Genomic DNA, 27410 nt, shown 5'->3' on the forward strand with positions numbered 1-27410 from the left:
CAGTAGTGTTTCAGGTAGAAAATAGGAAAGATATCAATTATACTGCCTATGACATATCTAATATTTTGTGTGGTTTTTTTTTTTTTTTTAATGCTCCTTAAAACTAGAAGAAAAATATGTTTTGCTATGAGTCACCTATGGGGGAGGGCCTGAAGTCTCCTCACCTAGCGCTTCCCTTCCTTCCATGGGAGCCAGAGCTGCCAACCTGGGCCTCAGGACAGAAAGGGCCTTCTTACATTGCTTCACATGCAGGATTCATTTCTCTGCAGACAGAACTTCTGCACAAGGTACAACATCTATCCTAGCAGCTGGGACATGGCGTGATCCCAAGCACATCATAGCTGGAAGAACTCCTGGTTAAAGAACTTCAGTTGGATACAGGACAATAAAGACGAAGTGATGGGAAGGGCACCTCTTATCTCCTCCAAAACCTCTTCAATGAGGTTTTTACAGTTCTTAAGACAATGATGTGAATCTTTGCCAAAACGTCTGGTCACCTCAGCACACTCTTTGGTGGCTACAATGACCCCATTCCTAAGCTGGACAGGGGCTGAGCACAAACAGGATTCCTGCTGGGTTCTAAACCCATAATTTTCTACATACTTGGTCGAAGAAATGAGGGTAGAGAACTGGACTGAGAGACAGAGAACAGGGTTGAAGATCAGGCTGCACCACTAATAGCTATGAGGTTCTTAGCCTCTTGGGCTTTTTTAAATGAGGGGTTTGTACTAGTTGATCCCAACAAACCCTTGAGCTAATTTGGTTCATTTGCCTCACTTTTCGCAGCACAGCTTACCATACACCACATCATAGCTAGAGTAATTTTCTTAAAATACAAATTAGATCCCTCAACGTATCTCATGCCACTTCCAAGCAGCAAGTCTCCCATTATACAAACCATGACCCCACAACCCTGCCTGCCGTCCTCCCCGTCCTGTGTGCTCCGGGACCCGCCCACGTCTCCCCTCCATCATTGAGTTCAGACGTGTGTTCTTTACCCTGTTTTTCACCGGACTCACTCCAACTTCTCCTTCACTTTTCAATGAAATGTTACTTCCACAAAGAGGGTCCTGACCACTCCTTCTCAATCAGTAACAGTCCTTTGGGATGGCCACTTAACAGTCCCTCTTCTTGGCTGTATCTATCAACTTGTAAATTTCAGGCTTATTTCCTGGGGACTGTTTAACTGACTGCCATCCCCCAAGCACTGTATGGAAGATCCACAAGAGCAGAGACTGGTTCTACTTTTTTGCTCACGATTGGACACCCAGTACAGAACTGGGTAAGTATTTGCTGAGTGAGAGGTGCACAGGATGCCCACAGACGCCAGCAGGCCTAGCGTTGGGGTGTGGGGGTCAGGGACCTTCCAAGCCGGGCACTTTGTGTCCCTTCTGTTCTTCTACAATGTCAGATCTCTTATCTGTCAGCTGCTTTTGCCATTCCTGCTTCTGGAAACATCCTGCCTCCATGTGAAAATTAATGGATACCCATCTTTGCCAGTTTAGTTGTTGTTTAGTCGCTAAGTTGTGCCCGACACTTTTGCGGCCCTATGGACTGTAGCCCACATCAGGCTCCTCTATCCATGTGGTCTCCAGGCAAGGATACTGGAGTGGGCTGCCATTGCCAGTTCAGAGATGGTGACAAAAAAAGCAAGAGCATGGTTTCTGTGAACGTGGATGCGACTCCAGCCCCCAGTATTCGCCCAGTCGCTCACCCCACACACTCAAGCTCACCCCCTAAAGAGTAGACAGGAGCAACTTGAAACCCAAACCCTTGGCCTGTGGAAAACATGCAGAACTCCCGAGGGCCTCCCCCGGAAACGCGGCAGCTCTTTCAGCTGACAGCTGACTAATTTCCATGCCGGATAACTTCCGAGCAGGGGAGAAGCCCGATAACTTGTGAACCCTGTGCGGTTGAAAGGCAGCGGCTTCCTCTCCGAGTCCTCACACCAAAAAGCAGTGGATGCCTTTCTCGGGTCACGGTGTTTGGACCCTCCAACTGTTCAAGTGCCAGAGTCAAAAATAAGGAACTTTCCTCACTTCATTGTTGCCTTTCTGCACAGAGGCTCATTCACTAGAATGTCAGAGGAGAAACAAAGACAGCTGACTCTTTTCTCCCCTAGTGTCTATAATTAGATTCTCATGGAGAACTTGGCGGCAACAGGGCTTCGCTGGACAAACACCTCCCCCCTCAATACACACGCGCACACGCGCACACACACACAGTGTCTCTCTCCTCACTCATCTCGATGGAGACCCACACAAAGCAGTCAGTCACTTACCCGCTTCAGCCACGCGAAATGCTTGTAAACATCAATGTCCCCATCCATGCTGGGCACCCATGTCAGCAGTTAGATTCCTTGGTTGAAAAAGCCCTCTTTCTGGCCAGATACCAAACTCTCTCCTCTTTCTTGCCTCTGCCCCCTCCCCCTCAGGAACGTCAAGCCGTGTTCAGATTTCCCCACGTCCCTGGCCTGCGTCCTTCAGCCTTGCCCTGAGAGGTTTCAGAGACACAGCAGCTCAGACCAGACTGTGCTGCTCCCGTATCCGCCCCCACAGACGCGCACAGGCACCAGCTCTGGGACGCAGAGCCTGCAGAGTGAGGGAACCTAGCAAAAGGTGGGGGAGAAAGACAGACTTGGACAAGAGTTGTAAACACACACACACACACACACACACACACACGGGAACATTCTTTTTGGTGATAATACCAGAGGCTGCCAGAGGGAAACAGTCCTGAAGAAAATTCCTCGTCTGGCTTCCCCCTTCTGGAGTGGCTGGAACTCATTAGGGAGAGACCCCGGTTTCCTGTCTCTGCTCCATTCTGCATTTACCCAGAGGCTCCCAGCTGCTCTTGGTTTATCTGGGACTGGGGAGAGGACTAAAAATAAGCGCAGCTCTTGGAGGACTGCTGGTTCCCACACACAGCCTGACCCCCACCCAGCAGCCCACGCCTACCCCTTTTCCTCCAGGCCGGCGTCGGACTGTGCCCTGAGGGAAGTTGATCGTTTCCAAAAAAGAACAGATTCAGAACCAGCTCCAGTTTGGCTTCTTGGCCCAGCTGGGGGTTTGCCAACCTGGGCGCTGGCGGCACCATCCCGTGTTGCCGCCTTGGAGAGCTGCAGCCAGCCATCGCTCCGGGGCTCCCTGGGGCCGCATTCTGCACGGGGACAGGTGGGAAAGAGCGAGTCCCAGGCCTGCCTCGCTGGCGGTCCCCACCCCAGACGTGTGTCCGTGAGGTCTAGGGAGCGCTCCGGGTAGGAGCCCTGGGAAGGCAGTATCCTGAAGAAACGGGAGCTGGGCCTGCCTTCCTACTAGCAGGTCCCATGCTGGCTTTCCAGGGTGGTCTCCCCAGCGCTCCCCACATGCTGCCCCCCTCCTCTTCACATTCCCACCTCCTTCAAGAGCTCTCTTAAAAACAGCTTTTCTCCCTTGCCCAGCCCGCAACGTGTGGCTGTTGGCTCTGACTGGTTATGAAAGCGGTCTTTGATGTGGGTGCAAGGGGAACTGTGGTTACATGCAAGGGATCTGAGCTCCACTGCTGTAAATGACTTGCAGACACACATCTTGTGACTGCGTGGGCCTCCCCGGTGCACCTTGGGGGTCAGCAGGGAGTTTCCTGGAGCTCCCAGACTAAAGAGAAGGCATGCCGCTTATCACGGTACCTTCGCTGTCCACAACCCAGAAGCAGGGCCTGAGGACAAAGCAGAAAACAAGCACAGTCCCCCGCAGGCTGGCCCCGTCCGCAGAGAACACAGAGGCGGCAGGAGGAGGGCTCTGGCCAGCAGCTGGCACGAGGGGGAGGAGTAGATTCCTGGAGACACACCCAGATCAGAGGCCAGAAAGAAAAAGCAGGCTCAGCGGCCCATGCCCTGAGCTCTCGAGCCTGCTCCTGGCCTCTGGCCCAGTTACAGAGTGCAGTGCGGGCCCTACTCGCCGAGGTCCCCTGACCTGGACTAGGGCAGGATGTGCTAGTCAAGATCCCTAAGGTTGCAGGGGTAGCTAGACCTTTTTTTTCTTTTTTTCTGTCTAAAAACCTGGAAAAGTCTTCATTTGGTCAATACACATTTGCCCAGCATCCAAACCAACTGAAACCAACTTCCTGCTCTGGGCAAATGAAGAATTTCCACATGGCATGTATTAAAGGTATTTCTGGGGCGCTGGGGAGGAAGAAGCAAAGTTAATTTGAGGATCTGTACAGGGAAAGGCCTGTACATCCTTGGAGAAAGACTGGTATCCTTTGGAAGGTTCCAGTGTGAGAGGAGAAAAGAGGGGACTGGGCAGCAACGTAGCTGCCTCCCACTGCCCGTGGGGGCTGGCTCCCTGGTACCCAAGCCCCTCCCCACATCACTGCCGGCCCTGTGGTACTCAACCACACCTGTTCCCACTTCAGACAGGAGGACACGTGTCTGAGCTCTGATTCACAGCCAGCACAGTTTCTACACCTAGCACAATTCTTAGCACACAGTAACAACTTCAATGATCTTTGAATGAAAGAATGAAGCTCAAATGGTTAAACTGGCAAGATAAGCCTGAAACTACTTGGAGGGAATGAGTTTCCCAGAGGTAAAGACGCTTGACTCAGAGAGGAGAGATAGGGTCAACTTCATCTATTAGCTCAACTCAGGTGTGATGAACTGGAGGTTGGGGGGGTGGGAAAGGGGGAGAAAGGGGAAAGAGAAGAGGGAGGGGAGGAGGAAGGGAAGGGGAGGGAGGGGAAGAGAGGAATGGAAGGGGACAGGGAGAAGGGGAGGGAAGGAGGGAATGGGAGGAGAGGAGCCGGACAGGAGGCAGGAGGAAAAGAGAGAGGAGAGGAGGGTGGAAAGGAGGAGGGAGGAAATCCAGATAAACTGCAGCTAAATTCTTGACATATTTTTATGGTACCCTCATGTAGCAATTCTTACCTCAGTTCTTTTTTTTCCTTTGAAACCCTAAATTTTATATTGTAATCAACTCAATCCACAAATAGCACTCAAAAGGCTTAGGATCAAACCCATAGCTGCACCCCCTCACTCAGAAGGCCACCCAGCCAGGGGCTCCTCACAGTGAGTCATAGAGGAGCTTTGGGGGATCAGACAGGCCCTTGACTATGTCCATAAAATGTATACAAAGCACTAAGAGTATGTATAAATCACTATTTCTCTGAAATAGTTTTCATCAGATCATCAAAATGATCCATGACTCCCCAAAGATTGAAAGCCTGGGTTTTATCCCACCTAAGTAGTTACTTGGAAAGGATTAGGCTGCTCTTATTAAGCAGGGTGGGGGTGGTCCCACTTCTACTGTACTGCTGTGAGGCAGAGCCTCAGGGGCTCCCTGGATCCATCACTGGAGAGAGAAGTCTTCAGGGGCCACACAGGATACACCAATAAGATTCATTACAGTGACCCTATAGCCCTCAGAGCCTTCGCAAAAGCAACTCAAGGTCAGTGAGACTCAACTCATTACTGTCTGGAACATGAAGCAGCCAGCTGAGGGCAAAGAGCAGGCACCTGATCATTTGCGGGAGTGAAAACACACCTACGAGGTCAGAGCTGTCAGGGAACTCATCCCAGGGTCCAGTGGGGAGACCTCAGGAGAGCTGCTTATCTGGCTGGAATCCCATGTATGCTGGAATGACTGTGGATGGAGTTCTGAGATCTGCTCCTCCTGCTGGTGGCCAGGAATCAGGCACAACTATGGACCGAGAATGGTCACGAGCTAGTCAGCTGACCTCTCGCCTGCATCCTGAGCTCCAGCTCAGGGCTGAGCCTTGGCCTCTGGGCCATGGTGATAGGTGCCAAGACACCCTGATACGTCAGACACAGGCTTATGTCCTTCGACAGGCATGCTGCACCGTGAGCCTACCTCTGGGGAGAGGAAGGGACGGCCTGAGGACACCGGTCCTCTGGGCTGCAAGGTCCTGCTTGTGCAACAGCATCCTGGCCCCACAGCCCAGGTGCCCACAGTGTCCAGGCATGAAGACCCATCTCCAAAACGGGTAACAGAAGGGGTGGCACACTCTGCCTGTAGAGGGCCAGATGGCAAACGTTTCAGGCTTTGCGGGCCATCTGGTTTGTTACAGTCGACTCTCATTTACAGCACAAAAGCTGCCACAGCTAACGTGGAAGCCAGTGAGGGTGGCTGTGTTCCAGTGACATTTTTTTTGTGTGTGTGAACAGTAAGATTTAAATTTTACATCATTTTCACATCACAAATTAGTCTTCTTGTGATTTCTCATCAATCACTGGAAATCACAAAAAATCATGCTTGGCTTTCAGGGAATAACAGATAGGCAGCAGGCCAAATACAGACCCTAGATTGCTGACCCCCGGGTGAGGATGATGTCTGTCTGTCTCTCTCTCTCTCTATAATGAATCTCTAGGGACAGAGGGCACTCTTGTAAAAATACAGATTCAGGCCCAGCAGGTCGGGAATCGGGCCCGAGACTGGGCATGGCTAACAGTCTCCCCAGTGATGCTCATCCTGCCAGTCTTAATGACCGTATTTGAGGAGTAACAGGAAACTATTTTCAGAAGTTTCTTGGAGCACAGGCTACTGAGCAGTTTGCCTAAAGTACAACTCCTCCTGAGCCTTCCTACCTGCCTGAAAGGGAAGGACACCCGGCGCCGTGGCTGTGGCATGCCCTCTTTGCAAGCAGAGGGTGGGCGGGTGTCTACATGCTCAGACCTCAGGTCATGCTAACCCGGCAACATCGCCCACCACGTCCCCTGGGCCTGGAGCAGGAAATTGAGTGGGGAAGGATTTATTTGCTCTTCCACCAGTGTTTGCACATTCTTGCTCATTTATAAACATTGGTTCTTAGGGACTGAACTAGTCTCAAGTCAGGTCTGAAAGAGTCCAGATCTCCAGAATTTTAGTAAGGTACAATTACTTGGAAGAAGGCAAAAAAAAGAAAAAAGAAAAAAAAATTCCCAAATTCAGGAAAATTAAAACTGCTAAGTTTGTAATGGCTGAAGGCCCCCAGTCTGGGGTGTTATGCCAGGAAAAAAAAATATTTTCAAAGTCCCCAAGGTACAGGAAAACTCTCTAGGACAGGGCCTGAAAAACACAGGTCAGGAAATGGGAAATGGAGAGCCATCCTAAGTAATAGCGCGCCAGTAAAAGGCACTGGGATTAAAGGTGTCTGGAGAGAGCGTCTTAGCTTTGATAATGGAAGGTCAGGTCTGTGCTCCCAGGACCAGCAGACAGCCCTCTGGTCTCCTCCCCCAAGGAGAAGGGGGGGAGCACACGCAGTGGAGGCATCCCAGGCCCACCCTTGGTCCACTGGATTCCAAGGAAAATAATTCTTTTTGCCAGCTGACTCAGGTACACTGTCCAGCAGCTTCATTAATGAGAGGAGCTTATGTCCTCTTTCAACGTGGCTGGCGGGGGATGGGGGGAAACAGGCAGCTATTTTCTCACAGAAAGCGGGTTCCTTGAGCTTTAGACTTTCCAGCATTTGTCCCTGACTCCCACCTAGTGGCTTTTTCCAGTACTGCACAGAGACAAAGGCCCTCCTCCAACCAGCACACCAGGCCAGCGTGAGTCCATTGGGAGAGAAAAGTCTGAGCTCTCAGGTTCACACCTATGGAGGGACACACACTGGAAACTAACTCACAACGCCTTCTTTTTTTTTTTTTTAATGAAAAATAATTCACCAAATTTCCCCTTTTCTAACATCCAGAAAGCCAACATCTTCCTATAAAACTTCTGCCTGTAACTTTCAAAATGAACATGTTTGCCATACAAATACCCCATCCATCTCTTACTCCAAGCCCTGGGTGGAGGACAGAGATACAGAGAATTGCAGGGCATGAGAAACTCAAGTTGACAGCTTATAATTCATAAAACAGCTTCTCCCCACCTTTTTTTTTTTTTTTTTCTAAACTCCTCTGGCTTTTCAATATGGTGAACAGATTTGCTCTCCTCTGGCCAGAATGAAAGACTGCAGGCCGACTCTGGCAGAAACGCAGGGCCTTTGTTTGAGGAGCTGCCATCTGTGACAAGGTGGCTGTGTGGATGGGGGGCGGGGGGTGGCCGTGTGCCCTCCTGGGCCTGGTCTATTTCCTTGTTTCTGGAGAGACTGGTTAAGAAGGTAACTGAGGGCACATGATGAATATCTGATATATGGACTGACAGAGCTGAGACCCAAGATGGGGTTCACTTCTCCAGACCAGCTGGGCAGGCTCAGAGGAGGCTCCCCAGTCAGGGCATCCCATTTCACCGCTCCAGAGATGACGGCCTCGGCTGAGCCCTGACATGGAGCAGCTATACCAAGAGAGGCTCCCTAACCTGCCTCTACTTTGCAAACTTAAAGGTCCAGACGGAGGGACTTCTCTGGTGGTCCAGGGGCTCCACATTCCCAATGCAGGGGGCCCAGGGTTCAATCCCTGGTCAGGGAACTAGATCCTGCATGCTGAAACTAAGACCCGGCACAGCTAAATAAATAAATATATTTTTAACAAAAGTCCAGACTGAGGAAGGCAGGGACTGATGGCTACCAGGGGGCTGCTCTAAAGCCCTTAACCTGCAGGACTGGAATGCGTGGCCAGATCCTACAGAGAGATTGTCAAACCAGCTATTGTTTCCAGTAGGGAAACTGAGTCCCAGAAGAGGGAAACGAGGTTCACCCACATCCATAGAGCTGGCCTTTTGGCTCATCACTCCCTCCCACACTGCCTCATCTGGTCCATTCCCTTCCACCTGAACACGCCGAGCAGGAAAACTGCAGCCTGGCCAAGGAGAGCCTGGGTTCCCCTGGGGGACCAGACTTGCTCCATGAACCCTACTTCCAGAAAGGAGCACAGAATACAGTCCTTCTGGAGGGTCTCTGCCAAGCTCTCCCCTTACCCACCCTCCCCTCTGCTGCTTCTGGGTTTACTTGTGTTTCCTCAGACTTTAGCCCCTAAAACCTTGGGTCTTCACCAAAAATCCCGTAGACCCACATCTGAACTGATTAAACAATGGGACAGTCTGGTGCCTTGTGGATGAAGAATGTGTGTACCCAGCTATTAGAGAAGCCCCCAGAGATGCTCCATCTGGAGACTCTGCTGGCTCTGGTATCGCTTGGGCAGCTCCCAGGAACCAGGCTCACTGGGTCTAATCACCCCTCCCTTTCTCACTCAGTTCGGTTCAGTCGCTCAGTCACATCTGACTCTTTGCAACCCCATGGACTGCAGCACACAGGCTTCCCTGTCCACCACCAACTCCCAGAGTTTGCTCAAACTCATGGACATTGGGTTGGTGATGCCATCTAACCATTTCATCCTCTGTCGTCCCCTTCTCCTCCTGCCTTCAATCTTTCATAGCATCAGGGTCTTATTGGTTGGCTTCTCACTAGTTGGCCGTTTCCAGACCCTTACAGGCTCCACTCTCCCTGAGGGCTTCACCCCCAGGTCACCACAAGCTTATCTGCAGGGAGGGAAAAGAGGCGGCCCCTTTTTGGAACTTGGCTCCATTCCCATTAAAGCAGAGATGCTGCAGCCTTCTGGCATGGGCCTCAGCTTCATCTCCTGCAGGTCCTGACCCTGAGCTTGGCCTGGTCTGCCAGCCATGAAAGAGGGGCTCAATCTTATACTGCCAAAGGGTGGCCTCATTGATGCTACTCTGCAGGCTAGGCTCCGTGAAGCCTGCCTGCCTTGGACTTCCGGAACCTTTCCCGTACAAAAGCCCCGTCCAAAGCTCCCTGGTGTGCCACCAACTTTGAGGATAAGCCCAGAGTTCAGACTCAGATACTAAAACTGTGCCCCACAGAGTTTACAGAAGCTAATAATAGAAATTCTTGAATTTGTCTTATAGAACAACAGATAAGGGAATAGCTTGTTAAAACTCTTTTGCTTATAAACTGCCCTCATTGATTAAGCTCACTTGGTTTCTTTCTTTCCTTCCATTTCCCTCCCTTTAATATCTTTCCAGCTTCATGCAGCCCAGCTGTTTTCCAATTACTTGGAATCATTACCTGACCAGCATGAGCTGGGCAGGGGCTGGTTGGCACCACCCTAAAGCTGACTCTGTGCAGATGTCTGAACAAATGACCTTTTCACGTCAGAGGATTGGAAAACTCTACCCTCAGATGATGCTAAGGGTCTCCATCTCCAATATGTGGAAACATGAACCCAAACACACCTGCACAGAACATGGATTTCCTCACAGTCACCTCTCCCCTAAGACCACCCTCAGTTCAGTTCAGTCCAGTCACTCAGTCGTGTCTGACTCTTTGCGACCCCATGAATCGCAGCCCGCCAGGCCTCCCTGTCCATCACCAACTCCCGGAGTTTACTCAAAGTCATGCCCATCGAGTCGGTGATGCCATCCAGCCATCTCATTCTCTGTCATCCCCTTCTCCTCCTGCCCCCAATCTCTCCCAGCATCAGGGTCTTTTCCAATGAGTCAACTTTTTGCATGAGGTGGCCAAAGTACTGGAGTTTCAGCTTCAGCATCAGTCCTTCCAGGGAACACCCAGGACTGATCTCCTTTAGGATGGACTGGTTGGATCTCCTTGCAGTCCAAGGGACTCTCAAGAGTCTTCTCCAACACCACAGTTCAAAAGCATCAATTTTTTGGCTCTCAGCTTTCTTCACAGTCCAACTCTCACATCCATACATGACCACTGGAAAAACCATAGCCTTGACCAGACGGACCTTTGTTGGCAAAGTAATGTCTCTGCTTTTTAATATGCTATCTAGGTTGGTCATAACTTTCCTTCCAAGGAGTAAGCGTCTTTTAATTTCATGGCTGCAGTCAGCATCTGCAGTGATTTTGGAGCCCCAAAAAATAAAGTCTGACACTGTTTCCACTGTCTCCATATCTATTTCCCATGAGGTGATGGGACCAGATGCCATGATGTTAGTTTTCTGAATGTTAAGCTTTAAGCCACCTTTTTCACTCTCCTCTTTCACTTTCATCAAGAGGCTTTTTAGTTCCTCTTCACTTTCTGCCATAAAGGTGGTGTCATCTGCATATCTGAGGTTATTGATATTTCTCCCAGCAATCTTGATTCCAGCTTGTGCTTCTTCCATCCCAGCGTTTCTCATGATGTACTCTGCATATAAGTTAAATAAGTAGGGTGACAATATACAGCCTTGATGTACTCCTTTTCCTATTTGGAACCAGTCTGTTGTTCCAGGTCCAGTTCTAACTGTTGCTTCGGTGACCTGCATACAGGTTTCTCAAGAGGCAGGTCAGGTGATCTGGTATTCCCATCTCTTTCAGAATTTTCCACAGTTTATTGTGATCCACACAGTCAAAGGCTTTGGCATAGTCAATAAAGCAGAAATAGATGTTTTTCTGGAACTCTCTTGCTTTTACGATAATCCTGCGGATGTTGGCAATTTGATCTCTGGTTCCTCTGCCTTTTCTAAAACCAGCTTGAACATCTGGAAGTTCACGGTTCATGTACTGCTAAAGCCTGGCTGGGAGAATTTTGAGCGTTACTTTACTAGCGTGTGAGATGAGTACAATTGTGCGGTAGTTTGAGCATTCTTTTGGATTGCCTTTCCTAGGGATTGGAATGAAAACTGACCTTTTCCAGTCCTGTGGCCACTGCTGAGTTTTCCAAATTTGCTGGCATATTGAGTGCAGCACTTTCACAGCATCATCTTTCAGGACTTGAAATAGCTCAACTGGAATTCCATCACATCCACTGTCTTTGTTTGTAGTCATGCTTTCTAAGGCCCACTTGACTTCACATTCCACCCTGCTTATCCCATAAATACTCCAACTCCCTCACCTTCAGTGAGGTAGATCTGAGACATATTCTCCTGTCTTCTCACTTGGCTACCTTGAGAATAAACTCTTTCTTGGCTGTAAACTATGGTACCTCAGTGTTTGACTTGCTGTGTGTCAGACAAACAAATCTGGTTGGGTAACAGTACTGTTCCTTTCCCAGGTGGCTCAGTGGTCAAGAATCCACCTGCCAATGCAGGAGATGCAAGAGATACAGGTTCAACCCCTGGGTCAGCAAGATCTTCTGGAGGAGGAAATGGCAACCCACTCCAGTATTCTTGCCCGGAGAATTTTATGGACAGAGGAATCCATGTGGTCACAAAAAGTCAGACACGACTGAGCATGCACTTCTCCTAGAACAAGGGAATCCAGACCCTTTGTTCCCTTTATCACTGAAGCCCCCGAGGGTGTCTCCAGCATAGAGAGCCCCCCGCCACACCCTTCCAGACCTAAAGCCTACTCTTCATCATTCTATTGGTTGCCCAGAAAGGGAGGATCCTATTTTAGGCCCCAAAGCTTTGGAGATATGCTCACAATCCAGTACCCCTGAATTCTGGGCAGTTCTGTTCCACTTGTATCTTTACCACAAGTCTGGTCTGTTTATAACTATTTCCACGCCAAGGACCCTTGCTGCTGATGGCCACTCTGTGCCCACCTCTGCCAGCACTCAGCAGAGGAGGAACCAGCCCCACTGTAAAGAAACACAGCTGCGCTCTTGGGCTTGGATCTAGGTTGCGTTAACATGGCTAAACGCACCAAGAAGGTCGGAATTGTGGGCAAATACGGGACCCGTTATGGTGCCTCCCTCAGGAAAATGGTGAAGAAAATTGAAATCAGCCAGCACGCCAAGTATATCTGCTCCTTCTTATACACCATGGAATATTACTCAGCCATTAAAAAGAATTCATTTGAATCAGTTCTAATGAGATGGATGAAACTGGAGCCCATTATACAGAGTGAAGTAAGCCAGAAAGATAAAGACCAATACAGTATACTAACGCATATATATGGAATTTAAAAAGATGGTAACGGTAACCCTATATGCAAAACAGAAAAAGAGACACAGATATACAGAACAGACTTTTGGACTCTGTGGGAGAAGGCGAGGGTGGGATGTTTTGAGAGAACAGCATCGAAACATGTATATTATCTATGGTGAAACAGATCGCCAGCCCAGATTGGATGCATGAGACAAGTGCTCGGGCCTGGTGCACTGGGAAGACCCAGAGGGATCGGGTAGAGAGGGAGGTGGGAGGGGGGATTGGGATGGGGAATACATGTAAATCCATGGCTGATTCATGTCAATGTATGACAAAAACCACTGCAATACTGTGGAGTAATTAGCCTTCAACTAATAAAAAAAAAAAAAAAGAAAAGAAACACAGCTGCCCACACACAGTCTTTCTGACCACAGTGCACTAGGACCAGAGCTCCCTCACCACTTAAGATGTAAGGGCAGGGGCCCAGGACTAGCCTGCTGTTTGCTGTAAGCACCAACCACACCCCTGCGTCCACCATGGCCCCTTCAGCAGCCCCTGTTTCTGTGCACTGCAGTCGCCATCATCTGAGTCTGAAGATCCCCGTTGCAGCTACTGATGAACAGAAGACGGCGATTCCTACCACATGATCCTCTTCCCTCTCACCACAGCTAATTATTGGCCCTGGGGTGGACACTTGACCCAAAAGCAGCTAATCCATAGCTGAGCGTAAGTGAAAATGTCTTTAATTTCTATTTCTTTTGCATTTAACATTTCTTCATATACTTGGAGGACTTAGTCCAAAAATTCTGAATTAGGTCAAAGAGATTCTCTCCTTCAGGGGTTAACACACACAGAAAACATGAACTTGTCAGTCAACAAGACGACTAACATCAAACCTAAAGGATGTGTGGCAGTCACTGTGAGCTATCTTCCTAAGGGCCATTCGTTTCCCCCACTTTTTGGTTCCTTGCTGACAGAGGTTCCCCTCCACTGTGATGAGAGTGCCAGCCTCCCTTGCAGCTAGGGTATGCACATGCAAACAAATCCTGACCACTGGGACCATATGGGAAGCTGCTGGGAGGTTTCAGATAGACGTTTTCCTCCCTAGTTTATAAGAAGAGGACATGTTCTACCTCTAGACACAACTGTATCTGTGTGAAGGGAGGCTGCCCAGAACTGCAAGTAGCCTTCTTGCAACTTGCACAACTTCTTAGGGCAGCAGTACCCCAACATTTTTAGCACCAGGGACCAATTTCATGGAAGACAATTTTTCCATGGGTGTGGGTGGGGTGAACGGTTTCAGAATGATTCAAGCTCATTACCTTTATGTGCCCTTTATTTCTAACCTAATTCTGCTGCTGATCTGACAGGAAGTACTGGTCTACAGCCTGGAGGTTGGGGACCCCTGTGTTAGGGGACATCCCTGAGGAAATACCAACCCCTGAGGATGGGGAGGGAGAAAGATACGAAAAGTCAGTGTCTTTGAGGTCATCCCAGAGCCACTGATTTAACCCTGGGGCCACCCATCCCCTGGACATATATTAGTTATATATAACTAATACATGTATTATTACTTATATGTTCATTACATATATATTAGTTATATGTTAGTAACATAACATATAACGTTAGTGACATATAAACCTCCTTACTGTTTGTATTTTATTGAGAAAGAATCCCTACTGAAAGATGTCATGAGGCAGGGCTGGGTCATGCTAGGCCAGATTATGACAAGTGAGGTTTATGATGAAAGAGAACAGTGCAAACATCTAAGGGATGCACAGATACCATGAATGAGAAATGAGAAGGCACAAGCTTGGCTTCAAGCTATCTTATTAGTTCCAATTCTGAGTCACATGTGTTTTTGTGTGTTTTTTTTTTTGGTGGGGTGGGTAATAATTCACGTGAGTCTCTGTGGTTTAAGGCAGTGTTTTACAAACTTTAAAGTGAATATGAATCACCTGGAAATGGTTCAGTGGATTGGGGAGGGGAGAGGCAAAGTCTAACTTTTTTTTTCTTTAAGACAAGCTATCAGGGGATGCCAAAGCTGCTGGTCCATAGACTACAATTTGAACAGCAATACATTCTAATTAAAAGTACCAATCGAGACTTCCCTGGTGGTCCAGTGGTTAAGAATCTGCCCACCAATGCAGGCGACAAGGGTTTGATCCCTGGTCTGGGAAGATTCCATATGCCACAGGGCAGCTAAGCCCGTGCCCCACAACTACCGAGCCCAGCTCCACAAAAAGAGAAGCCACCACAATGAGAAGACCACGCATGGCAACTAGAGAGTAGCCCCCCTCACCACTACTAGAAAAAGCCCACACACAGCAACAAAGACCCAGTGCAGCCAAAAATAAATAAATAAAATTTTTAAATAAATAAATAAAAGTACCAAGCTAAGGCAATCTAAAATTAATCTAAAGAGGAGCTGTGGGTTTGTTCACTGCCTTGAATTCTATTTCCATACAGATAAGACCTGCTATGGACTGTGTGTGTACCAGATTGTAAAATGACTTTAAATCTGGGAAAACGAAAATACACACAGGTGGTCTCTGTCCAGAATCAAAACCTTAACAACCAACCCTGGTATCTTGGAATGTTTATATGAACTTTTGACCTCCCCCCTCAAAATACACCATTCATAGGTTGCTGATGGCCATAATTACACCAGAAGATTTATGAATGCAACAACTTTTAGAAACATCTATCCCAAGGCAAGCATTTCCCCAACTGTTGTAAACAGCCACCAAAACAGATCTGCAAATCTGAACGCAAGCTGTTTTCTGGAATGGATCTTGCAAAACCAACCACCACCATGACTGCTTTTAGATCCAAAATAGCTTTTAAGGATCTCTTTTGGTAAATTATAAAAGTTAGATCCTTATTTCATACCACACACTAAAAAGACTGCAGATGAATACAAATCAAACTATAAACCTACTGGAGACAGTATACAGGTGAATATTATTTGATCTGAGGTCAGGTAGGGCCTTTCTAGAAAGAAAAGAATCTCAAACAGGAAAGACTGATAAAATTACAATTCTTTTATAATTTAAAAAAAAAAAAACCTCACCAAAAACAACATTTAAAAACAAAAGTGAGGAAAAGGAACACCACAAAGCAAAGAGCTAGTAAAAAGTCATTAAATATAAGAAAAGCACTAAAACCCAAATAGGGTCAGGGAGGCAAGAATATAGATGCTAACAGATCAGACTACAGCAGGCACAGCCAAGACACTCAAAATAATCACTGGGTTGTGTATGTGAAGAAAATATTAAAACTATTTTCTTAACCAGTCTTTTAAAAAGGATCTTCTATCTGGGACTATGTTTTATAACTTACATACATTAGGACAATTCTCCATACATGAATATGTATATTTGGAGAATGAATTTTTTTTCATATTGGGGTATGAGATCAAAAGTTTGGAAACCATACAGAAGAATAAATATTAATAAGCTTATTTTAAAATTCAGCCTTTCTACTAAACAAAGAAATGGAAAGATAAAATGAAACTCTTTTTCCTCTGAAATTAGCTGTTTTTTCAATCTTAGTGCTTGTTGTTGATCAGGATGTACCTCAAGCCCTGCCAAAGATAATAGAAATGGGCAAAATCTTTCTGAAAAGCGGTCTGGAAAAAATGTGTCACAAGGCTTAAAGATATTAATACCTTTGATCAGAGTTTGCCAGACTTAGCAAACTGCACGAAACACACTTATTAAAAAATATTGTTTATCTAAAATTCTAACTTAACAGAACATCCTGCATTTTATCTGTTAAGCCTGCTTTAACTATAATTCTACGTTCACGAGTCCATCTGAAGAACATATTTAGAGATAAATATTTCTAGACAAAGTCTCTATAGCAATGCCACGCTATTAGTGAAAGATTAAAAAATATCTCAATTCAATATTAGAGGAGTGGCTACATAAATTCTGGCACATCTGTGCAAGGTAAATATACACAGTCACTGCACATTATGTATTGGTAGTCTGTCTTTATCCTGCTTCATGCAGACATTCACAAGTTTTGCTGAAGAAATGTTCAGTGTTTCCTGCCCTGCACTGGCTAGAAATGGTACATATTATACAATACATGTGCACCGTCTCACCTTTCTAAAGTTTAATAAGCTCTGAGTTCTAAAATGCATCTAGACCCAAGGATTCCAGGCTGATGAATTATGAACCTATATCATTTTCTTGAGGCTTCATAAAAATTTTCTGTGAACACTGCAGCCTGAGTCAGCACTAGCAGGACTGGAAGGAGGGACAGATGTCCATGCCAGGCGTAAAGTGAGCTAGAGAGTCGCAGCCGCACAGAGGGGTGAGCAGAAGATGGTCAGACACGACAGGGCAGAAGCCAGGACCAGCAGCATAAAGCAAACACAGTAACAGGCAGAGAGGGCCTCTCTAGGCAGGCAAAGGGGATCCTCTGCTGGGGAAAAAGAGGACTAACCTACCTAAGCCATTCCCCGGCAATTTCCAACCTAGTTAAAAGAGCACGTGGAGGGCTTCCCCAGTAGTCTAGTGCACGGGTTTGATCCCTGGTCTGGGAAGATCCCATGTACCACAGGGCAACTAAGCCCGTGAGCCACAACTACTGAGCCCTTACTCTAGAACCTTCGAGACCAAAGTATTGATCCCACACGCTCTGGAGCCCGTGCTCCATAAGAGAAACCACTGCCATGAGAAGCCCCCACACACAACTGGAGAGTAGCCCTAGCCCCCACCACCACAACTAGAGAAAGCCCGCACGCAGCAACACGGCCAAAAATAAAGAAGCAAATAAATAAATAAAAAGTGCCTGTGGAGAAGCAGGTGGGGACTTCTATCATCAGTCTGAGAGGACCACCAAGAACCACCTGCATGTGAGGGAGGGATAAGAAGCTGGTCTGCAAACCAGAACTATAACAGGCCCACCCAAGACCCCCCAAGACCCCCCCAGGAGCCTTCACCTTCCTCTGTGGGCAATCTCGGTTGCTGCTGTAACAAATTACCACAAACTTAGTGACTTGCAATGACACAGATTCATTATCTTACCATTCTGGAGGTCAGAAGTCTGAAATGGTTCTTACTGGGCTAAAATCAAGCTGTGGGTAAGACTGCTTTCCTTTCTGGAGGAGAGGCCAGTTTTCCAGCTCCTGGTGGCTGCCTGTATTCCCTGGTTCTTGGCCCTTCCACCTTCAAAGCCAGCAGCAGTCGGGGGGTGGGGGGGTGAGTCCTTCACCCATCCCATCACTCCAATGCTGACTCTTCTGCCTCCCCTTCCTCTTACAAGGACACCAGTGATTACACTGGGCCCACCTGGATAACTCAGGCCACTCTGCCCACTTTAAATTCAGCTGATTAGCAACCTTAATTCCACCTGATTCCTTCCCTTCCACCATGTATGGAAACTTATTCCCAGGTTCTGGCAATCAGGATGTAAACATCTTCAGAAGATCATTATTCTCCCTACCACACTGGCATGGGCATGTTACAGAACCCTGGGTTGACAGCCTATGTAATGAAAATATTGAACAACACATATCATGACAAAGAATTCATCAGTGTTCAGAGGGAAGCATGAGGATGTGACTATCGACAGACTCCTAAAGAGGAGGAGCTAGGCACCTCAGATAAACCTGATGGCATTCCACGGACTCCATGACTATGCTCCCCCACCCAGGCCATGGGCCTACTCACCGAGGTCTCCTTGAACCACTCCTTTATGTAGGCAGCTGTGGGGCCCGGGATCTGGCTCAGGAGGGCTGCCCTCTCCTGAGGATGCTCCAGCATCTCCAAGGCCAGCCTCAAGTCCTCGACGAGATGGAGCACCGGGAAGGGGTTCATGTAGGAGGCTGGGGAGGCCGGTCCGGGCTCACAGGTACCATCGCTAATATCTGCCCCTGTTTTAGTTCCTGGAACGAGAGAGGTAGGAACCTGGGTGAGAATGGTGGATGCCATGGGCAAGGAACTGGTAAAGAGCAAAGTTAATGAAAGGGGAAGGGAGAGGGACCGATCAGAAGACTACATGACCACTTCTGCCTTGCAGAATCACTCACAAAGTGAACTTTGCAGGAATAATCTTCATCCTGGGTTGGGCATGAGAGAGGAGATGACTGTGCCCATTGTGAGTGGCTGGGGGAAGCTCACATGCTCAGACAAGCAGGAGGGCACAGCCAGACCTCACCTGCGACCAAGTGCTTGTGTGCTAAAATGGTGAGACGCCAGTCCCAGCTGTGAGATGAATAAAAGTGTCTTCTTTGAATTTAAAGTGGTAAACTGTATGCACAGAGAGCCGCATATCCTTGTGTGCGCATTCCACCCCCCTCACCCCAAGGTGGATCCTCACTCTGGGTTGGTCTAGTGACTTGCTCCGATCAACAGGATGCAGAGGAAGTGATGCTGTTTGGGATCTGGTGAGGAGAAGTGAATCAAAATCTTTCTAGATCTTCCCAGTTGGGTGATTCTATATCCTCTGATACACTCACATCTTTGACTTGTATTTAACACTGTGTGTATCCATATTTCATCTCCCTTCATGGACTGTGAAGTCTCTGAGGGCAGAGCCCCTGTCATCATTGGCTGACACAGTTATGCCCCCTGCCCAGTAGACTGTGAGGGGGAACTGGCTGGATGTCTGTACACACACTTGGATGAATAGCTAAGAGGAAGAAGGCCTGGATTTCCACGGAGATCTGGGATACTGGGTCAGCTTTTTCTAAATTGGTATGTCCCAAATAGGACTGTGTTTGCCTTTCAAAACCCCACCATTAAAAAAGAAGAAGAAAAAAAAAGTCTTCTTTGCATAGATGGTGACATATTTTCTAAACCAAAACTGGGGCAACAGAGTCTAACAAAGGATTTCTGTGCTTTCATCAGTTAAGAAACATTTTAGAAAATATGGTTCATGGTGGAATTTCCAGGGCATTTGAATTGTTTATAAAGCCAACAGAATAAAATATTTGAAATCAGGACTCTTGCTGGAAAATGTGGGCTGTAGGGCCACCACATCCACGGTTACACTGCAAGCCTGTCGTCTAATTCCAGGTTCCTCTACTCTTTTCAAAGCCAACTTCCTACTTGCCATGGCAGTCTTTGGAATGAGAAATCCACACAGAAGGAAACAATTACTTTTAGATTGCTGGTTTGCTTTCTGAAAGTGCAGGTTAGAGGGAATTATGGATCACAATCCACAAACAAGTCCGTGGCTCTGGGGAGCTAGGAGACGGCCTTGTTACCCCACTCTGATGTGTGCTCAGCACTTTCTGGCTTCTACAAATCCAATTAAGAGTTGCCTAGGAAAGGTCACAGTCAAAAACTTCAGGAAAGAAAATGGACAGAAGTAGAGCAAGACCCCCAGTCTCTAAACAAATGCTAAGTCATGCCTCTCCATCCTGAACACACTCCAACACACACACACATTTACAAATGTAGGATAAGTCAGGCCAGAATTATGTGGGAAGGCTGAGATTTTCATTCACTTTCTATCAGTGAGGCCTTGGACAAGTCCCTCCCATTCTGTGGGCCACTCCCTGCCCCCAAAGCCTTGGGATTTTTTCTTACCATTCAAATATTGTATGTGTGTGTAAAGGTGTATGAATGCATGTGTATCTGTGTCCATTTTTGCATGTAATGTGTACATACATAAAAGACTTTAATTTCTATTTCTTTATAATTTACATCAATACACAGGCTCAGAAAATGGTCCAAAATGGTGAAACTCCTTAGACCTAGCACCAGCAAAGGTAACAATTACCCAGAAGACTCAATTCCACATGCCACACAGATTCTCTACAGCCAACTGACTGCTATGGAAAAACTACAATCACAGAGGGAAACACAAAAACAGGACTATCAGACGCAACAAATAAGAAAATGCATACCGGCAGGTCCCCCCGAGCCCGGGCGCGAGGAGCCGCCGGCCGGAGGCCCGGTCGTGGGGATGTGGAGCCGGCGCTGCGTCCGCCGCGGGTCCGGGCCGAGGGCGAGCGAGGGCGGGCGCGGGGCCGCTCGGCCGCCCTCCCCGCCTCGCGCCGTAGCGCAGTCCCAAGATGGCGGCCACCATGAAGAAGGCGGCTGCAGAAGATGTCAATGTCACTTTTGAAGATCAACAAAAGATAAACAAATTTGCACGGAATACAAGTAGAATCACAGAGCTGAAGGAAGAAATAGAAGTAAAAAAGAAACAACTACAAAACTTAGAAGATGCCTGTGAGGACATCATGCTTGCAGATGATGACTGCTTAATGATACCTTATCAGATCGGCGATGTTTTCATTAGTCATTCTCAAGAAGAAACACAAGAAATGTTAGAAGAAGCCAAGAAAAATTTGCAAGAAGAAATTGACGCCTTAGAATCCAGAGTGGAATCAATTCAGCGGGTGTTAGCAGATTTGAAAGTTCAGTTATATGCAAAATTTGGGAGTAACATAAACCTTGAAGCTGATGAAAGTTAAACATTTTATAAATTTTTTTTAATTTGTTTAATAAACTTGGAATATTGTTTAAAATGATAATTTCCCTTCTTCAAATGAAATGGAAAGCAAAACTTTTTTTAAATTTTTCATTTATTTAATGGAAACTTGCCTATTTTCACGTCTTGCTTATTTATTTTATATTTTTAAAAGAAGACAGTATTCATCTATGTATTTTGCATAACAATTATATCAAGTGTAGGGGCTTTATGTCATGTTATTAAAATCAGTTAAGCAATAAAAAAAAAAGAAAATGCATACCCTCATACCTGGGTTTAACAAATACAGAAGTGACAATAACAGAAGGCAAGATGTTGATCCCTAAAATCCCTCTCAGAAAACAGCAGCTCACCTAATAGAGTTTCTCTTTGGGGGCAATCTCTCAATTACTTTATCTTGAACAATAAAGCATTCTTTGGAGAAGACAGATTAACACAAAGGGCTTCAGTTTTATATACATACTGAAATCCTCTACAGATGCCAGAGTCCCGCCTCCAGGGCTCCAGTTTGATTGGTCTGAGGCTGATCTGGGATAACAAAAAGCTCCCCAGGTGACTCCAGTGTGCAGTTTAAGTGGAAACCATTGACTAGCAAATCAAATTAATCAATGCCAAGTTTTGATATTGAGAGAGGACACCCCTGAGAATTTTTATCTGAAGGACATTAAAACCAAAATTTAATACAGATTCAGTAATTGTTAGGGGGAGATGAAACAACCTACAATGCAAGTATAGGATTTTATTGAAAGCCTTTCAATGGTCATGTTCAAAAGCAACTAAGTATGTGTAGCAGTTATTAGGATTATTCAGAAATGTTTTGGATCTCTACGTAAGCTCATACTGGGACAACACTTCTGCCTCTTGAAGCTACTCACAGCCACATGACTTCCTCTGACCAATAAACATGAAAAGTGACATTGTCACTTCTAGAAGAAGGTCTTTAGGAACCAGAACACAATTCCTTTTATCTCTTTCACTTGCTCCGGCCTCTGGCAATGGTGGGAACTGAATCTACCCATGTTCCAAAGAGATGATGACATAGACCAGAGCCCTAAGCAGACCCGGGGCAGTGGGGGAAATTGTGGTATAAGCTGTTTCAAAGCAATTGATCTTGTGGGACTGTTTGTTACTGCAGCATGATGACTAGCCTGTCTTCATTTACATGATATATGTTATACAATTCAGAAATACATATATACAAACAAGGTAAACTTTTTAAAAATGATCTTCATCATACAAATGGGGTTCTTCGACATAAGATGAAATAACTGATGAGAGGCTTGTATGTGAATTTTCAAAGTGCTGTGTTTACAACCACTTAAAAGTAAAAATATGGACTCTCAAACTCTGCACGTGAAAAGCATGATGCATGTTGGTAGCTCCAGCACTACCTGGGAGTGTGGTGCAAATGCAGACTCTCAGGCCCCACCTCTACATTTTATCGACAGCCCCAAGTGCTCTTCAACTGCTCTGGGATGCTATATTTTTATTCAGAAACTAGCTCTTATAATGATAGAAATAGTTACGTTCGGATAAAGGTAAAGTGCTTGAATAAAAGTATTATTTAAAATGTGTTGGTGAGACAAAACATTCACAATTGTTTACAAATTAGTGCCTATAAATAAATACACATGTGATTAAATCAATATTATGAGTACTTGTCTATTTTGGAATATATTTGGACATATGTTTTACCTAAAGGAAAGTAAAAAATGAAGATACAGAAACTTTAATGAAAGGACAAGAAAGCATGAGGAGAGAACAGGAAAATTTGAAAAAGAACCAACTGGAAACCAAAACACAAAGAATACAGTTACTCAGGTTAGAAAATTAAGTGCATAGGTTAAACAACAGATAAGAGAATTACTGGAGTGGAAGGTGGAAGAAGCTATTGAAGCAGAGGCAACAGTGAAAAAGAAAATGGTTATGGATTTGTCACCAATAAAATTTTCATTCAGGCTTCCCTGGTGGCTCAGTGGTAGTGAATGTGCCTGTGAACGCAGGAGACACAGGTTCCATCCCTGATCCAAGACGACCCCAACAGTCTGCGGAGCAACTAAGCCACAAAAATTGAGCCTGTGCTCTAGAGCCTAGGAGCTACAACTACTAAGCCCACATGCTGCAATTATTATTATTTTTTTTTAGTGACACATTTGTCTCCACACATGGTTACCTTTTTATTTACGTGGTGAAAATTTTGAAGATCTGCTTTCTTAGCAACTTTCAAATATACAATACAGTATTGTAAACTATAGTCACCATGCATACATTAAATCTCCAGGACTTATTCATCTTATAACTGCAAATTTGTACCCTTTGGCCAATATCGACCCATTTCTCCCAACACCCCCTGGCTTCCAACAATCAACTTTCTGTTTCTATAGTTCAGCTCTTCTAGGTTCTACATATAAATGAGGTCATTTGTCTTTCTCTGTATGACTTATTTCACTTTGCATAGTGCTCTCGGGATCCATACAATATATTGTCACAAATGGCAGGATTTCCTTCTTTTTATGGCTAAATAATATTCCATTGTGATACACACACACATATATGTGTATATGTATATATATTATTTTTCTTTTTTTCTTTATCCATTCATTGAAGGACCCTTAGGTTGTTTCCATATCTTAGCTATGATGAGTAATGCTGTAAAGAATATGGGGGTGTAGATATCTCTTAGAGACAGTGATTTCATTTCCTTCAGACATATGCCTAGAAGTAGAATTGCTGGATCACATGGTAGTTCTATTTTGAATTCTTTTGAGAAACCTCCATACTGTTTTCCACAGTGGCTGCACCAATTTACATTTTCACCAGTAGTTCTCACTAATTCTCTTTTCTTCACATCCTCACCAATGCTTCTATCTTGTCTTTTTTATTATAACCATTCTAACAGGTGTGAGGTGATATCTCATTGGATTTGCATTTTCTGATGATTGGTGTTAAACACGTTTTATTTCTGGGCTCATGATTCTTTTCCTTTGGTCTTTGTGTCTATTTTTATGCTAGTCCCATGCGGTTTGGATACTATTTATCATTGTTTAGTTGCTAGTTATGTCTGATTCTTTTTGTGACCCTGTGGTCTGTAGCCTGCCAGGCTCCTCTGTCCATGGGATTTCCCAGGCAAGAATATAGGAGTGGGTTGCCATTTCCTTCTCCACATGCTGCAATTATTGAAGCGCCTGAGAGCCTGTGCTCTGCCACGAGAGAAGCCACCACAATGAGAAGCCCATGCAGCATAACTAGAGAAAAGCCTTCGCAGCAAGAAAGACCCAGAATAGCCCCCCACCCAAAAAAACAAAACAAAAAACTTCAGTCTTCTCAGTTTAAAGACACACATTGAGTCCCCGAAGGGATACATTAAAACAAATCCTCGCAACAACACAGTGAAACTGAAGAACAAAGATAAAAGAAATTTAAAAGCAACCAGAGATAAAAGATATTCTACAATTAGACTGTCAAAGACTTCTCATCAGCAATAAGTCCCGATGACCACAAAATATCTTCAGGTAGGTACCAACGTATAATCTGTACAAGATATACTACCACTCAAGATTTAAGAATAAAATGAGGACATTTTTCACATAAATGATGCATGCAATTTATTGCTGGCAGAGTACTTCTGAAGGGATTTTAAAAGATCTACTTCATGAAGCAGGAAAAACTGCACCAACCAAAAAGGAGGGGGATAAAAGAATCAACTCTGTCAGAGAAGTTGTTTAAATTGTTCATTAAACAAAACAAATACTGTCAGTTTAAAAAACACACATGGCAGGGGAGGGGGGCAGCTCCGAAGAGTGGTTGAACCCAGGGTCTGTTTCCCCAGGGCCAGCTGCAGCCGCCCCCTGTCTCTCTTCCAAGACAAGCAGAAGAAAGAGCATGTGAGAACACGGTGAGAAGAAAGTAGTCCACAAGCAGTTAGAGAGGTCTTACCAGAAATCAACCCTGTTGGCACCTTGATCTCAGATTTTTCGGCCTCCAGAACTATTTTCCATTTCTTTTGATGCTCTTCAGTGGTATACACTATGACAAAATGCATATGACAGGAGTATATATAGTTATTACTCAGGCGGAGCCTTTGAAATAGAGAGGAGCTGTAGCTTCACCCTCAAGACACAGATCTCCAGCCCCCTGGGCACCATCAGACATCTCCACTGAAGACCCAGAATGGAGACCACTGGACCACATGTCCTGTACATTCTCTAACAACTACTCAGACCTAAGGTCTTTATTTCAACATTTTTCTTTGACAGCTAAGACTAGTTTATGAAATATGGGATGATGAAAAAAACTTGGATTTTGAGATCCAATGGATCTAGTATTTTTTCCTAATTATGCTTTCCAATTAATCTTTCTATGCCTCAATTTTCTGTCTGTAAAAAAGGGACAGAAACACTGTTTATCTTTCACAATTTTCATAAAGATTAGGTAAAATAATGCATTATGATATCTGATAAAAAATAAATGTTCAATGAATAGTAATAAATAGCACAATACTCGGGGGACTATAAATAAAGCTGATACCAGAATACAAAACAATGAAAGACGGGGCACTGATGGGAATTAAAGCATTATAAGACTCATATACTACTGAAGAGGAAGACAAAATTATTATTCTACAAAGATATTTGTATTTCACCTTTGTGGTAAGGATTCATGCTAAAAATGTAAGGATGAGCATTAAAAATACAGAAATAGATGTCTGACTTCCTAACAGAGACATAAAAACAACTTGATCAATACGACAGAGGCCAGCAAGGCAAAATGAAAAACAAGTTTTAAAAAAAAAGTTAAAAAGAAACAAAAACATAAAATGGAGAAATAAGCACATACCTACCTATATACTCCCCTTCAAGGATCACAGTCTTGTCATGGCAAAGGGGCTTGGGTAACTGAATGAAGCTATGAGCATGCTTGCAGCCACCCAAGACAGATGGGTCATAGTGAAGAGTTCTGACTAAACATGGTCCATGGAGGAGGGAACGGCAACCCACCCCAGTATTCTTGCCTAGAGAATCCCATGGACAGTATGAGAAGGCAAAAAGACAAGACACCAGGAGATGAATCCCCTAGATTGGTAGGTGTCCAGTATATTCCCTGATGGCTCAGATGGTAAAGAATCCACCTGCAATGCAGGAGACCCAGGTTCGCTACTTGAGTCAGGAAGATTGCCTGGGGAAGGGAATGGCTACCCACTCCAGTATTCTTGCCTGGAGAATTCCATGGGCAGAGGAGCCTGGCGAGCTCTAGTCCATGGGGTTGCAAAGAGTTAACACTGGGGAAGGCTGGAGGGCAATTACTAATAGCTCCAAAAAGAATGAAACCACTGGGCCAAAGTGGAAATGATGCTCAGCTGTGGATATGTCTAGATGTGAAAGTAGAGTACAATGTTGAAAGTAAAGTAATGTTGTAAAGGACAATATTGCTTAGGAACCCGAAAAGTCAGGTCCATGAATCAAGGTAAATCGGATGTGGTCAAGCAGGAGATGGCAAGATTGAAAATCAACATGTTAGGAATCAGTGAATTAAAATAGACAGGAATGGGTGAATTTAATTGAGATGACCATTATATCTACTACTGTGGACAAGAATCCCTTAGAAGAAATGGAATAGCCTTCATAGTCAACAAGAGAGTCTGAAATTCAGTACTTGGGTGCAACCTCAAAAATGACAGCATGATCTTGGTTTGTTTTCAAGGCACACCATCCAACATCACAGTAATCCAAGTCTATGCCCCAACCACTGATGCCCAAGAAGCTGAAACTGACTGGTTCTATAAAGACCTACAAGACCTTCTAGAAGTAATACCAAAAAAAAAAAAAAAAGACCATTTCATCATAGGGGATTGGAATGCAAAAGTAAGAAGTCAAGAGGCAAATTTGGCTTTGGAGTACAAAATAAAGCAGGGCAAAGGCTAACAGAGTTTTGTCAACAGAATACACTGGTCATAGCAAACACCCTCTTCTAACAACACAAGAGATGACTCTACACGTGGATATCACCAAATCAGTTCAATTCAGTTCAGTCGCTCAGTCATGTCCAACTCTTTGTGACCACCTAGATGCAGCACGCCAGGCTTCCCTATCTATCACCAGCTCATGAAACTTGCTCAAACTCATGTCCATCAAGTCGGTGATGCCATCCAATCATTCCATCCTCTGTCATTCCCTTCTCCTCCTGCTTTCAAATCTTTGCCAGCATCAGGGTCTTTTCCAAGGAGTCATTTCTTCCCATCAGGTGGCCAAAGTATTGGAGCTTCAGC

The 27410-nt window shown here is 45.5% G+C and overlaps 2 protein-coding genes across 16 annotated transcripts in view; one reads left to right on the plus strand and one right to left on the minus strand.

Moving 5' to 3' along the window:
• PPFIBP2 (PPFIA binding protein 2) overlaps nt 1-27410 on the minus strand; it is a 166207-nt gene that overhangs the window by 90658 nt on the left and 48139 nt on the right. For 13 of the 15 annotated variants that reach the window (XR_006272024.1, XM_043481821.1, XM_043481824.1 and 10 more), the window contains one exon: nt 18373-18587. Coding sequence is in view for 13 of the 15 variants with exons in the window: in XM_043481821.1 (XP_043337756.1) it covers nt 18373-18587 (215 nt within the window). In the remaining 2 variants the exon portion in view is untranslated. Of the gene's footprint in view, nt 1-2957; nt 3395-18372; nt 18588-20555; nt 20681-27410 lie in introns of those variants that run through there. The other 2 variants (XM_043481826.1, XM_043481832.1) reach the window with 2 other exon arrangements.
• Nucleotides 20724-21384, plus strand: LOC122449804 (prefoldin subunit 4). The gene has a single exon (XM_043481845.1). The coding sequence runs from the start codon at nt 20724-20726 to the stop codon at nt 21126-21128; it is 405 nt and encodes a 134-aa protein (XP_043337780.1). The 3' UTR covers nt 21129-21384.

The sequence above is a fragment of the Cervus canadensis genome, chromosome 11 (assembly GCF_019320065.1).
Source record: "Cervus canadensis isolate Bull #8, Minnesota chromosome 11, ASM1932006v1, whole genome shotgun sequence".
Taxonomy (NCBI): domain Eukaryota; kingdom Metazoa; phylum Chordata; class Mammalia; order Artiodactyla; family Cervidae; genus Cervus; species Cervus canadensis.